Source organism: Neovison vison, chromosome 12 (genome assembly GCF_020171115.1).
Source record: "Neovison vison isolate M4711 chromosome 12, ASM_NN_V1, whole genome shotgun sequence".
In the NCBI taxonomy this organism is placed as follows: domain Eukaryota; kingdom Metazoa; phylum Chordata; class Mammalia; order Carnivora; family Mustelidae; genus Neogale; species Neogale vison.
Genome location: NC_058102.1, coordinates 86,416,212 through 86,430,013, shown reverse-complemented (window position 1 = coordinate 86,430,013; position 13,802 = coordinate 86,416,212). Strand labels below are relative to the sequence as shown.

The window sequence follows — 13,802 nt, the reverse complement described above, 5'->3', positions numbered from 1 at the left end:
TAAATCCTCCACAAGACTAGTTAAGAGACTGTAGGAAACCTTAGGAGGTTTCTGATCAGTAATTAATGTAAAAGTGGTATTTGGAGGAAACTTAATCTGGCTAATGTTTATAGAATTAGCTGGGCTTTACTTTCTCATTTTTAGCACATTTTACATTTATTCGTACATAAGTTTTTCTAGCATCAGAGCTTTTATCTTATGAGCCCTCTGTAGCTCCAGACTTGTTTCTTTTACTGAACCTCTATACTATATAAATCATTAAATTTGAGGTAAGAAAGGTCCTATTAATGAGTCCATTCAAGCGGCTAGCTTTGGTTTTACTCGCCGTTGACTTCAGCATGACATAATCCTTTGCTTGATTAAAATGTTACTCTTTTGGTGGAATTTGGTTTCCTGGCAGCAGACTCCTCTTTGACTCTTACGTTTTTGGAAGTAAAGGGAATCTAGCTCAGTGGTTTCCAACCTATCTTAATTGAGTTCTTCAGAGGAACCTCAGGGGCCAGTTCTGGGAAGATGGGAAGATGTGAAGGGCTGAGCCTGAGACCTTCCACACCAGCCGTCCTGCTTTGATCTCTTTCATATGTTAGGTTCTGAAGATATCATTTGAAGAGAGAATTCTGCAGTGAAAAGAATTTTAAAATCCCTGATCTGGCTAACCTTTGCCCCATTCCTCTCACAGACAAGGAACTTGATATCCAGCAATTAGGATGCAGTTCACACCCCAAGATAGTGGCAAAGCTGAATAGAGCCCATAGATCCCTGCCCCCCATCAGCCTCCCCTCATGTCACAGTTCCTCCCGCTCTTGTGATAACTTTCCCCATAACATCGTCTGAAGAAAGAACATGCTTTATATTTAGTCTTCTCTGACTGTTCTTCCTTCATTAAGAAAAAATTGACCCCCATATCTCTCTGGCTAACTTCCTTTCCCCGACGGGCACACACACACACCCCCACACCATTTTTGCTTCTCTGTAATATTTTAGTGGTGAAATAGTTCCAGAGGAAAATACATTGCCTAAAACTTGGGAGTTTCCATTATCCCTTTGCTCTATTTGAGGGCATACAAGCAAGAGTCATAACTCAGGAACTCTATTCTGGCCTTAGAAAAGTTCGAGGCACTGTTATTACTGCCAAGATAATTTTAGCGTCCTCCATCAGCTGCCTGCCCCACAGCTGAGCATTAATGAGCAGTTGCAAGATTAAATTCTGTGTGTGAAGAAGAGGAGACTGGAGGACAATCCGGAGAGGGAAGAGGGATGAGATTTTAATTATAGAAATGTCACTGCAAATATTTTTTACCTCAAACTTGGGTCTTCACAATGCCTTTCCCCTCCCCGGCCCCACAACATCAGCAACCTTCACGTTTTGTCATCAGAATAATGCTGGTTGCTCTGAGTTCCTTTGAGGAAAGTCTGAGGCCTGAATCCTAGTCTCACACTGAATTCAGCAGTATGTTGCCTAAGCCTTTCTTAGCATCCTGAGAGTGCAAAATGGAAAAAACCCCAAGGCGATGACTTGGAAGAAAGCAGAGGTATGCAACCTTTCCTCCCTGTGTATCTACTATTTAGCAATAGCTCATTATAAATAAAGGGTGGGGAGATTGGAGAGGGAGTTTCAAAACATAATTCAAGACAGCCACCAGCATATATACCTGTGTCTTGCAGATGGCCTCAGTGCTAAAAGAACAGGATTGAAGATGAAAACTATTCTGGGCTTCTTACTTTAAATCTATGTTTCTGTTAAGACAGTAAAGGGAAGGGAACCTTTGAGCTTATTTACTCAACTAACCACAGTAAATACTTTGCCTTGGAGAACAATTGACTGAAAATAAACCTGTCTGCTAATTGGCTCTGCCTCTCATAGATCGTATTATTGCTGTAGTATATACTGTAGATGATTACCCAGGGGGGTGTGGAAACAAGATTCAAGGCCAATTGTAAGTTCCTTTCCTTCTATAATCCACTTTTCCCCTTGCATTTCCATTTTTAGAGACTTGTCAAACAGATATATTAGTGCAAGTGGGGAAAATATATGTACAGGAACATTCACCAAAGTGCTATTTGTAATGGTAAAAACTGGAAACAACCCAAATGTGCATTAAAGGGTATGGGTGAATTAATTATATTTATAATGGAAGAGGACTGCCAGGGCTCCCTGAGCCTTCTGTCCTTGTAGCCTTTGTCTCGCATGACTTCTCAGCACTTTGTCCTTCCCACATTTTTCCTTCTTTTGGCTTCTCTGGCAGTTTCCTGGTTTTCTACCTCCTCTCTGTCTTTCCCTTGTCATTCTCTCTTATCACCTCTTTCTTCTCTTCTGAATTCTAAATGTTAGAGTCTCTAGGACCTCTTCTTGCACTACACACTCTTTGTAGATTATTATCATTCATATACTCCCATGGCTTTACCATCTGTGGACAGACAAGTCCTAAATTTATATTGCTAGCTCAGATCTCTCTTCTGAGCTCTAGACACATGTATCTAATCACTGCTACCACCAAATGGCTAACACTGAACTCCTTATCTCCCCCCTCCCCAAATTTGCTCCTCCTCCAGGATTCCCCATCTTAGTAAACAGTGATTCCATTGACTCAGCTGCCAGAAACCTGGGAATCGTTCTTAACTGCATCTAAGCCCTCCCTCATGGCCAACCCTGTTGATTCCACCTCTGAAATACATCTCAAGTCTATCCACTCTCTTTCTCTTCAAGACCACCAACCTGGATCATAGCCAGCATCACCTCCCACTAATGCCACCTCCTTTCTCAGCCCCTCCAGTCAATTTTCCAGACAGTCTCTGGAGCACTATTTTATTTTGGGCTACTTTTTAACTTTTTTAATTATGAGTTTCAGAGGAGGAACTTAGTGATTCATCAGTTGCATATAACACCCAGTGCTCATTACATCAAATCCCCTCCTTAATGCTCATCACCCTATTATCCCTCCCCCCCTACCCCTGCCTCCAGCAACACTCAGTTTGTTTCCTATGATTAAGAGTCTCTATGGTTGGGGCACCGTGGCTCAGTGGGTTAAAGCCTCTGCCTTCAGCTCGGGTCATGATCCCAGGGTTCTGGGTTCGAGCCCTGCATCGGGCTCTCTGCTCAGTGGGGAGCCTGCTTCCTTCTCTCTCTCTCTGCCTGCCTCTCTGCCTACTTGTGATCTCTGTCTGTCAAATAAATAAATAAAATTTAAAAAAAAAAAAAGAGTCTCTATGGTTTACCCCCATCTCAATTTCCATCTTATTTTTCCTTCCCATCCCTTATGTTCATCTGTTTTGTTTCTTAAATTCAACATATCAGTGAAATCATATGATATTTGTCTTTCTTTAATTGACTTATTTCAGTTATTTAGTTCCATCCACATTGTTGCAAACGGCAAGATTTCATTCTTTTTTATGGCTGAGAAATATTCCATTGTTTATGTATACTACATCTTCTTTATCCATTCGTCTGTGGATGGATATCTGGGCTCTTTTCATAGTTTGGCTATTGTGGACATTGCTGCTATACACATTGGGATCCATGTGCTTCTTTGAATCACTATGTTTGTATCCTTTGGATAAATCCCTAGTAGGGTAGGATAGCAGGGTAGTGAACTGTAGAGTAGCTCTATTTTTAATTTTTTGAGGAACCTCCACACTGTTTTCCACCAACAGTGTAAGAGTGTTCCCTTTTCTCTGTATCCTTGCCAATATTTGTTGTTTCCTGACTTATTGATTTTAGCCATTCTGACTGGTGTGAAGTGGTATCTCATTGTGGTTTTGATTTGTATTTCCTTGATGCTGAGTAATGGGGAGCATTTTTTCATGTGTGTGTTGGCAATTTGTATGTCTTCCTTGGAGAAATGTCAGTTTATGTCTTCTACCAATTTCTTGACAGGATATTTTGTTTCTTGGGTGTTAAGTTTGATTAAGTTCTTTATAGATTTTGGATACTAGCTCTTTACCTGATAAGACATTTGCAAATATTGTCTCCCATTTGGTAAGTTGCCTTTTACTTTTGTTGACTCTTTCCTTTGCTGTGCAGAAGCTTTTTATCTTGATGAAGTCCAAATAGTTCATTTTCGCTTTTGTTTCTCTTGCTTTGGAGACGTGTCTAACAAGAAGTTGCTGTGACTGAGGTCATAGAGGTTGCTGCCTGTGTTCTCTAGGATTTTTATGGATTCCTGTCTCATGTTTAGGTCTTTAAGTCATTTTGAGTTTATTTTTATGGAGCATACTTTCAAAAACATGAATTGGATCAGCACCCGTTCCTTGTACCTAGGATGATGTTCAAAATGCTCACCACGGCCCACAAAGACTCTGCCTCCCCACACCATTTCTTGCCCTCTCCCCTTCTCACTGTGCTCCAGCAACACTGGAGTTCTTTGTGTAACTTATACACCTGAAACACTTTCTTGCCTCAGGGCCTTTGCATGTGCTAGTTTTCTGTGCCTGGAATGCTTCCCCCACCACACCCACCCCCTACCCGGGCCTTGTTTTGCCTGGATAACTCCTCTGGTCAAACTTCAGATCTCAGTCTAAAGGTCATTTTTTCAACAAGACTTTCCTTCATACATACAACACACACGCGCACACACCCCACCCACTGCCTTCTCAATTTGGTTCTTTTGTTAGGTTGTTTCATAATACTGTGTTCTTTTTCTTTGAAGGATTTATTGTTATATGTGTGTGTGTATATATGTGTATATGTGTGTGTGTATATATATTCATGCGCTTGTGTGTTTAACCTGTAAGCTGTCTGAGAGCAGGAACTGTATCTCTTTGGGTTATTTCTTTTCCTACTTTTCTCTAGTGCTTGGAACATATTGCTTAAATGAAAATTCAGCTGTTCTGAAATGGAGAAAGGGGATGCCAAATAGTATGTACAGGACTGCCTAGGTGGCTCATTCGGTTGAGTGTTGGACTCTTGGTTTTGGGTCAGGTCACGATCTCGCGGTCTGTCCCGGGATTGAGCCCTGCCCTGGGCTCCATGCTTAGCAGGGCATCTGCTTGAGGTTCTTTCCCTCTTCCCCTGCCTCCCCCCACAGTAAATAAATCTCAAAAGAAAAAGAATAGTATGTGCGATATTATCCCATATTTGTTTTTTTTTTTAAATATGTATTTTGGATGCTAATCCCTTATCAGATATATGATTCACAAATATTTTCTTTCATTCCATGGATTGCCATTTCACTCTGTTGATGATTTCCTTTGAAGCACAGACTTTGTTACAGTTCAGTTTGTCTACTTCTTTTATTGCCTCCGCTTTTATTCCAAGAAATCATTGCCAAAGTCAATCGCATGAAGCTTGGTCCCTATTTTCTTCTAAGAGTTTTATAGTTTTAGTTCTTACACTTAGGTCTTGAGTCCATTTGACTTAATTTTATATGTGGTGTTAGGTAAGGGTCCAACTTTTATTGTTTTTGCCCATGGATATCCAGATTTCCCAGTATCACTTGTTGAAAAGACTGTCCTTTCCCTGTTAGATGGTCTTAGCACCTTTGTTGAGAAGCCTTGGAATACATATGTGAGGGTTTATTTCCAGGCTGTGTTCCATTCCATTGATCTATATGTCTATCTTTATGCCAATATCACACTGTTTTGTTGTTGTTTTTTAATTGTGGTAAAATGTATATAACACGTAATTTATCATTTTAACCACCTTTAAGTATACAATTCAGTGCATTAAGAACATTCACATTGTTGTGCAGCCATCAGCACCATCCCTTTTCTTTTTTATAGCTGCATAGTATTCTAAACAGGAACAGGTATATTTTCTTTACCAGTCCTCGCTAATGGACATTGAGCTTGTTTTCAGTATTTTGTTGTTACAATTAATGCTATGACAAATAGTCTAAAATAAAAGTCATTTTTGCTTTTGTGATTATATCTATAGGACAAATTCTGAAACAAAATTGATGAATCACAGCACTTGTGCTTTGTGATTTTTGTAAAATTGACAAAATGCCTTCCATAAAGGTTTTATTAATTTACCCTCAGTATTTAGCTTTTTTAAAAAAATTTGTTTATTTGCTAGAGAGAGAGCACAAGCAGGGGGAGCAGCAGGCAGAGGGAGAACAAGACTCCCCACTGAGTGAGGAGCCTGATGGGGAACTCAGTCTCAGGAACCTGGGATCATGACCTGACCTGAAGGCAGATGCCTAACCAACTGAGCCACCCAGGCATCCCAGTATATTAGCTTTTTTTAAAAAAAATCTTTTCCTACTTCATAGGTGAAGAATTTTAGTGTAGTTGGAATTTCCTTTTTGAAATTGAACATCCTTTTTGTTTAAGAACCATTTGATATCCTTTTGTGTGAACTGTAGGTTTGTATCTGGGCCCATTTTTCTACTAAGTTGTTTGTGGTTTTCTTATTGATTTGTAAGGGTTCTTTTTAATTTATGAAAATTAGTCATCAGTCTGTAATATAAGTTGCCAGGTATCTTTCCAGCTTGTCACTTGCCCATTATCTTCCATAACCTATTTTGGCCAATGAAATACCAGAGATTTTTGGAAGCCTTTCATCCTACTTTGTTAGAAAGCTCTGGTCAGTTGCAATTCCCAGCCTGGTGAATGAGATGCTTATTAATATCTGATTGTTAAAATTCAAACAGTATCAAAACTGGAAGAGACCTTAGAAATCTTCTCACATAGTTATTTAATTTTATAGATGAGGCCCAAGTAAATGGAGTGATTTAACCCAGGTTTTATAGCAGCAGGTAAGCATATATATATAGAGAGAGAGAGAGAGAGAAACCTTTGACTATATTTGAAATATTATGTGCCAGAACCAGGGCATTTTTCTGGTCCTCATTTTGAACGAGTTATTCTGCGTAACACACACTAAGAGAGTTCTGAACTTACAAAGGTATTTTTGAATTGAAAGTTGGTTTTTGGCAGAGATAAGGGCCCTTCCCCATTCTGCTTTTTTTTTCTCTCACTTCCTTTTCCTTCTCCAAATGTCTTGTGAATTCAGAAATTCTACCTTAAGACAGAGAACAAGTGGGCCTTTTCTAAGATGTGTTGATGCTGAATTGTAGGCATGTAGGCTCAAGGGAGTCACGGGGTGGGATTCTCTGGGTAATAGCCCTTTCCATGTTTGACTCAGAGGCCCTGAGAAAGCCAGGTGAGGTGGTTCTGGGTGGTCTGGGGATTTGCTGCAGCCTAGACCCCCCAGCCCATCTTTGTCTTCAAATGGAGAAAACCTAATCATCCCTGAAAAGTCCTGGGACTTCAGTTGTTTCTCAGAGATCTTCTGGTCCAAGTAATAAAGATGATTAAAGTAATAATAAAATTAAAATAGTTAAACCATACATACCTGTTTATCAAATTTAAGATGCTGTCCCCTGTAGCCTGGCCACTATTCTATGCATCACTAAGAAAAAATACTACTAATTAAAAGGACCGATGCTTTCTTAGCACATAAACTTTTCTCACATATCACCCTTATACATACCTAAAACAGTAATTTTTCTTTCAATACCAAATCATAGTATAATTTCTTTAAAGACATTTTAAGTGACATTTAAAACATGTGCAATACCATCAAATACATTGAGCTAAAATGACAATACCAAAAAGCTTAGATTAAATTCACACATGACCAGGAAGTATAAATACCTCTGCATCATTTGGCAAGAATTAGAAGATCTCAGAGGCATTAGTGTGGGGGAAATGTGCATCCTCGGGTCAATGCAGTGTTCTGTCCTTTGACTAATTCCAAAGCCTTATTACATGTGTGATCTCAGTCTTCACAGCAACATGGAAAGTAGATCTATAAAGCCATTTTCTAGGTAAGGAAGCTGAGATTTGCCAGAGATCACAGTTAATGAGTGATTAAAGTAGGACTTAAACCCCAGACATTCTGCTCTACCTAGTCATATGCCGGCATTTGACCTCCTCGCATTGGATCTTTCTGTTAGACCAGACTAGATGACTGGAACAGTGCCAGAAGTGAGGGCCACTCTGATTTTGTGTTTCTTCTGATAGAGTTGATTAAAGACACTTGCTGGCAGAAATAGATAGGCAGAAGTCATTTCATAAAAGATTTAAAAAGTAAAAATATAATTTAATTGAGGACATTCTCTTTCTCCCCCTTTTCTCTGAAGGTACCAGAAAGCGGCTGAAGAAGCAAACATGGAAAAGAGGAGAAGTGTAAGTACTGAGAAGCCCGGGGGCCTGTGAAGCTTCGCGAATGGAGCCTGGGTGGCCGAGCCACCTGCAGCCTCTGTGGGGCTTGGGCTCCACGTCAGCTGAGCAGGGCCTGAGGCCAGCTGGTCTGAACATGTGCCACTTAACGGGAGAATGTGGCTCGGGTGCAGGGAATCTTATTTTTCCACTGAAGTTCTCCTTTTGAACCCCTTTTTTTTTCCTTCCCTGAGTTGAATGAAAGATAGAAGACCAAGTGCTTTGCCTGAGGTTAGGAAAACGATTTACTACTTTTGCTCACATTAGAATACAGGGTCCCTCAGCTTCAGCCCTTGTTACAAATCACACCACCAGAATTTCTATATTTCTACATTTAAATGGTAGCAGCTGTGCAGCTGTTGTCGTCCTCTGGGTTCTTTGTTTAAAGCACACTTCTTGACCCACTCTAGTTAGCAAATTTCTCAGCTGCAGGATCCATCAAAGGCAAAAACCTCAGAACAAGCTCTCTGCTTGTAACCATTCTGTGCTCTCCCTGCTGGCTAGCCTCCGGCTGGGCTGGAGCGTATATTTCTTTTGAAATCTTACTTGGTTTAGTCTTATGAGGGAAAAACCTCACATATTTGGGTAAGAATTCTTTAATTTGACTGGCATTGCAAAAATATCCTTCTGGCAGTTTTTAGTATCCAACCTATTTAAATTAGTATGTAACGTGCCCCTGTCAATTTGTTCTCTCTAAGGGGGTAATGCTGACCACGACTTTGGCTTAATTTTACTATAATTAAAAATTGGATCCCTCTGGAGCACTGTAAGCAAAAGCTACCATCATTTCACTCAACTGTTGGTTTCTTTTCTTTCCTCCTCCTCTCTCCTGCCTATTATTTTACCTCTCCCTCCTTTCCTTCTTCCTTCTTCCCTTTCATTTATTCATTTAGCGAGTATTCACAAATCACCTACAACTTGCCAAGCACTGTTTTAGGCATGCATACAGACCACATGACAGCCATCATGGAGTTTTACATGATAGTGGGAGAGATGAACAATAAAGAATTTGTGGTGATTAGTGCTAAGAAACAACGTAAAGCAGGTAAGAGGGATAGAATGTAGGCTGGTTCAGGAAAGCCTCTGATGAGGGGACATTGGAGCAGAGATCTGAGGATATGAACCGGGGAGAAGAATGATTCAGTGGCAAAGAGTATATGCAAATGCCCCGAGGCAGGAACATTCTCAATGTGTTTGAGGAGAAGGAAAACAAAACGAGTCTTACAGAGCCACTATAAAGATCTGGGCTTTAACTCTGATCACAGGGGCCTTTGGAGGGTTTGTATGCGAAGGAGTGATTTGATCTGACTTAAATTAAAAAAGAGGAGGGACTGCCTGGGTGGCTTAGTCAGTTAAGCATCTGCCTTCAGCTCAGGTCTTGATCCCAGGGTCCTAGGATCATCCTGCACCAGACACCTTGCTCAGTGGGGAGCCTGCTTCTCCCTTTCCCTGCCATTCCCCGTGCTGTGCTCTCTCACTCTCTGACAAATAAATAATTAAGATTTAAAAAAAAAAAAAAAGAGGAGAAAGAGACTATAGGAATATTGGCAGAAGCATGGAGACAAATTATAAGACAATTTCAGTGATTTAGGGAAGAGAGGATAACAGATTGGACTGGAGTGGTAGCTCTATAGGTAATGAAAAGTAGTTAGGATTTATACCGAAAGAGAAAGAGAAGGATCATGCATGGCAACAGTGGCTTGGGCTCAAACACCTGGAAAAATATTATTAATAGAAATGGAGAAGACTGTAGTAAAAGCAGGTTTAGAGAAGGGAAGATGGTAGCAGCTCAATTTGGGGATTGTTAAATAGGAAATGCCTTAAAGACATCCAAGTAGAGATGTTATGTAAGAACTTGTATATATAAATCTGAAACCAAAAGAGATGAAGGCTGAAGATAAGATGTGAATGTATCAAAGGATCAGTGGTATTTAAAGACATGAAATGTATGAGATCACTTAGGGAGTGAATAGAGACGGAAGAGAAGAGGTCTGAAGATGGAGCTCAGGAGCACCTTGATGTTTGAAAGTTAGAGAGATAAGGAGGAAACAGCAAAAGAGATGGGGCAGGAGCAACTGGTGAAACAGCAGTAGAAACTAGAGAATGGGTGCCAGAAGCCAAGTGAAGAAAAGGCTTCTTAAAGGAGAGTTATTAACAGACACACAGAGGGGCTGGGAACTGACCATTGGATTTGGCAACATGAAGGTCATTGGTCACTTTGTGCTCTTTGGGAGTGATGGGATAAAGGCCTGACTGGAGTAGGTTCTAGACAGTATAGATAGATTTCTGTGAGTGTAGACAAACATTTATGGGGCATCTCGTAGGTGCCAGATGCTGAAGACCCAAAGAGGAATAAGATGCAGTCCTTGCCTTCAAGGGACTGTCTAGTTTGGAAAATAGAGTTTATAATCCCAGAGCACTAAGTACCATGTTAGAGAAATACTCATGGTGCTGGGGGAGAATTTAGGAGGAACTCATAACCTGGACTATGCCATGTAAGGAAGACTTCCCAGAAGTGGTGCCTGTCTAAACCCAAGGGACAGATAGGAATTAACTAAGCACAAGGGGCAAAGAAGTGGCAGAGGAAGTGACACATGCACAGCATGGAGACATGAGGACAGGCACATTTGGCATTTGAAAAGATAATTGTCACATTCACCAAGATGGAGGACTCAGGAAAAGAAACAGATCAAAGGGTGAGGGGTAAAGAGAGGAGAAGGGAGACTTCAGGCTTAGACAAGGATGAGTTTAAGATGCCTATAGAATTCCCTAGTGGAATTCTAGGTAAGGAGATATCTGGCTAGAGCTATAGGGTATGAGTCATCAATAGGCAACTGGTGGGTAAAACTGGAAGGTAGATGACATCATCTGCAGGGAATAGATAAGTGAAAAAAGAGGAGCTAAGATGGAACCTTCAGGGACCCCAGCAAGTGGTGGGTTGGGGGAGGAAAGGGAACAGAGGAAGAGAAACTTTAAAGAGGTTTAAACAGTAAAGAAGACTGAGGAGTGGCCAGAGAAATGGGAAGAAATCCAGAAAAAAAAAGGGAGGGTATCTCACAGTAACCATGAAAGGATGGGGTTATTAAAAGGGGGAGTGGTTAGTAATGTCAAATGTTATAGAAAGCTCAAATAAAATAAAACAGAAGTGTCCATTGCATTTGGCAGTGATGTAAACAGATAATTAAGGAAGAAAAAATAAACATATGACGAAATGCTTAGGGGTGCCTGGGTGGCGCAGTGGGTTAAGCCTCTGCCTTCGACTCAGGTCATGATCCCAGGGTCTTGGGGTCAAGCCCACATTGGGCTCTCTGCTCAGCGGGGAGCCTGCCTGCCCCAACCCCACCACCTGCCTCTCTGCCTACTTGTGATCTCTGTCTGTCAAATAAATAACTAGAATCTTAAAAGAAGAAAAAATGCTTAGTCTCACTAATAATAAAAAATGTAGGGCGCCTGGGTGGCTCAGTGGGTTAGGCCGCTGCCTTCGGCTCGGGTCGTGATCTCGGGGTCCTGGGATCGAGTCCCGCATCGGGCTCTCTGCTCGGTGGGGAGCCTGCTTCCCTCTCTCTCTGCCTGCCTCTCCATCTACTTGTGATTTCTCTCTGTCAAATAAATAAATAAAATCTTTAAAAAAAAAATGTAAATTAAAGTAACCATGAGATGTAAGGTTGTAAGGTTGTAATCTAAACAGTTGGCAAATTTTTTTTATCAGATAATATTCAGTATGTGAGGAAATAAGAATGCTCATACACTGGTAGTGATAGTACAGTAAACATACTCTACTGTTCTGTATCTTGCTTTTAAACACATAATGTGCTTTTTTATATCTTCCCATATAAATATATATATTTGTAATACCTAAAAAATATATATAGTATATAGAAAGGGAAGGGGTTGAGAGCATATGTGCCACACTGTTGGCAATGGGTATCTTGATGGGAAAGGGTAGGGAAGTCAAATAAGGAAAATGAGAGTACATAGCCAAGACATGTATACATTCCTATATTGATTGTGACTTTTCTCCTCCCCCTCCAGTAAGTTTTTTTATTACTTTATTTTCTTTCAGACTGAGAGTGACTAGGTGGGGAGAGGGGGGAGAGGTGAAGGTCAGAGGGAACAGGAGAGAGAGAATCTGAAGCAGGCTCCGTGTCCATCGAATTAATGTGACTTAATCCCACAACCTTGAGATCATGACCCGGAACCAAAATCAGGAGTCGGATGATTAACGGACTGAGCCACCCAGGCACCCCTCTTACTACTTTTGTAGTTGAGAAAATAGTAAGTTAAAAATAAGATAGTAAAATGAAAATGTTAAAGAGGTCATGGGTAATCTTGACTGGAGCTACTTCAGAAGTGTTTGGGTGGTAGAGGAAGCAGGAGCGGAGAGCACACAAGTGCAAACAGCAAATACAGACAGTGCTTTCAAAATCCTTAACTTTAAAAATGCAAGAGACAGCAGTCACTAGAGGAACATAGAAAGCTGAGGAAATGTTACTTTTTTTTTAAGCAAACTTTTTATTTTGAAATATTTTCAGATTTACAGTAGAGTTCTTAAGATAGTACAGAGAGTTCCCATATATCTCCACCTACCTCCCCCTAATGTTAACATCTTGCATAACTCTCAAACATTTATCAAAACTAAGAAATTAACTAATGCAATGCTGTTAACTAAACTATGGAATTTATTCAGATGCACCAGTTTTTCCACTAATGACAGAGGGTTGCTTTTAAGATCCACCAGAAGCCTGAATTTTCTCCTGAAGAACAGGGAGAAATATCCATATGCATTTATAGAAGTGACTGACCAGATGAAATACTTATATTCTGCCATGGAAAGCAAGTTAGAGAAACATTCAGAAGCAAGTGGGTACATTTATTCCTTCAGTAGACAGTGGGATCAGGTTACATGATAGCCTAGTTTTCCAGAAATTTACTTTTCCCTTTTTCTTCCTCTTCCACTTACATCTAGGAAACACAAACACAGACCATTAATACTGCCATCAGTTATATTTTCAGGTTCCTTTCAAATATGTAATATGCCGCTTCTTGAAATCTGTACAATTTGGGCTCTCATCTCCCTAATGACTGGCTACCACTTTTCTGAGAAGCTCTCAGCTTAAGAATTTCTTCCCTTTCTTGGGGGCTGTATGTCCCAGTAGTCTGTGTTTGCAGCTGCACTGCTGTGTTCTACCCAACATCCTCAGCTTTTAAGATGAAGCTACCCCTGGCAAGAGCTCAGCACTAAAGTTCGTTTGACCCAGCCTCTTCATTTGAATGGTGGAATAACAGAGACCCAAAGAGAGGAGAGGACTTACTTCACAGTCATACATCTCAGATGGGCAGTGCTGGGACACATCCCAATTCCAAGTCAAATGCTCCAGCAGAAAACGCATTGTGTTGCATTTCCAGGTTGTATCTAATCTGGATTCAGGAAGCCAGTTATGGTCCAGAGGCAAATCTGCCAAGGTTCCCAGCCTTGCTGGGTAGAATGAACAGCGTGCTGGATGTCACACTTGAGAAAGGAGGCTATCGTCATGTAGTAACCCATAGGACCCTTGAAAACTTGCAGCCTCCATGGCTTCCCACTGCCTCTTCTAGGAAAATATTTGGGGAAAAGTTAAAACCAACTGGAATTTCACCTT

General features: G+C 40.7%; 1 protein-coding gene across 4 annotated transcripts in view; it reads left to right on the top strand.

The window, feature by feature from the left end:
• The window catches only part of LIMA1 (LIM domain and actin binding 1), a 93,199-nt gene that overhangs the window by 40,345 nt on the left and 39,052 nt on the right, over positions 1-13,802 (top strand). For all 4 annotated transcript variants that reach the window (XM_044228695.1, XM_044228693.1, XM_044228694.1 and 1 more), the window contains exon 3: positions 8,085-8,130. In XM_044228695.1, the coding sequence (XP_044084630.1) occupies positions 8,085-8,130 (46 nt within the window). The remainder of the gene's footprint in view (positions 1-8,084; positions 8,131-13,802) is intronic.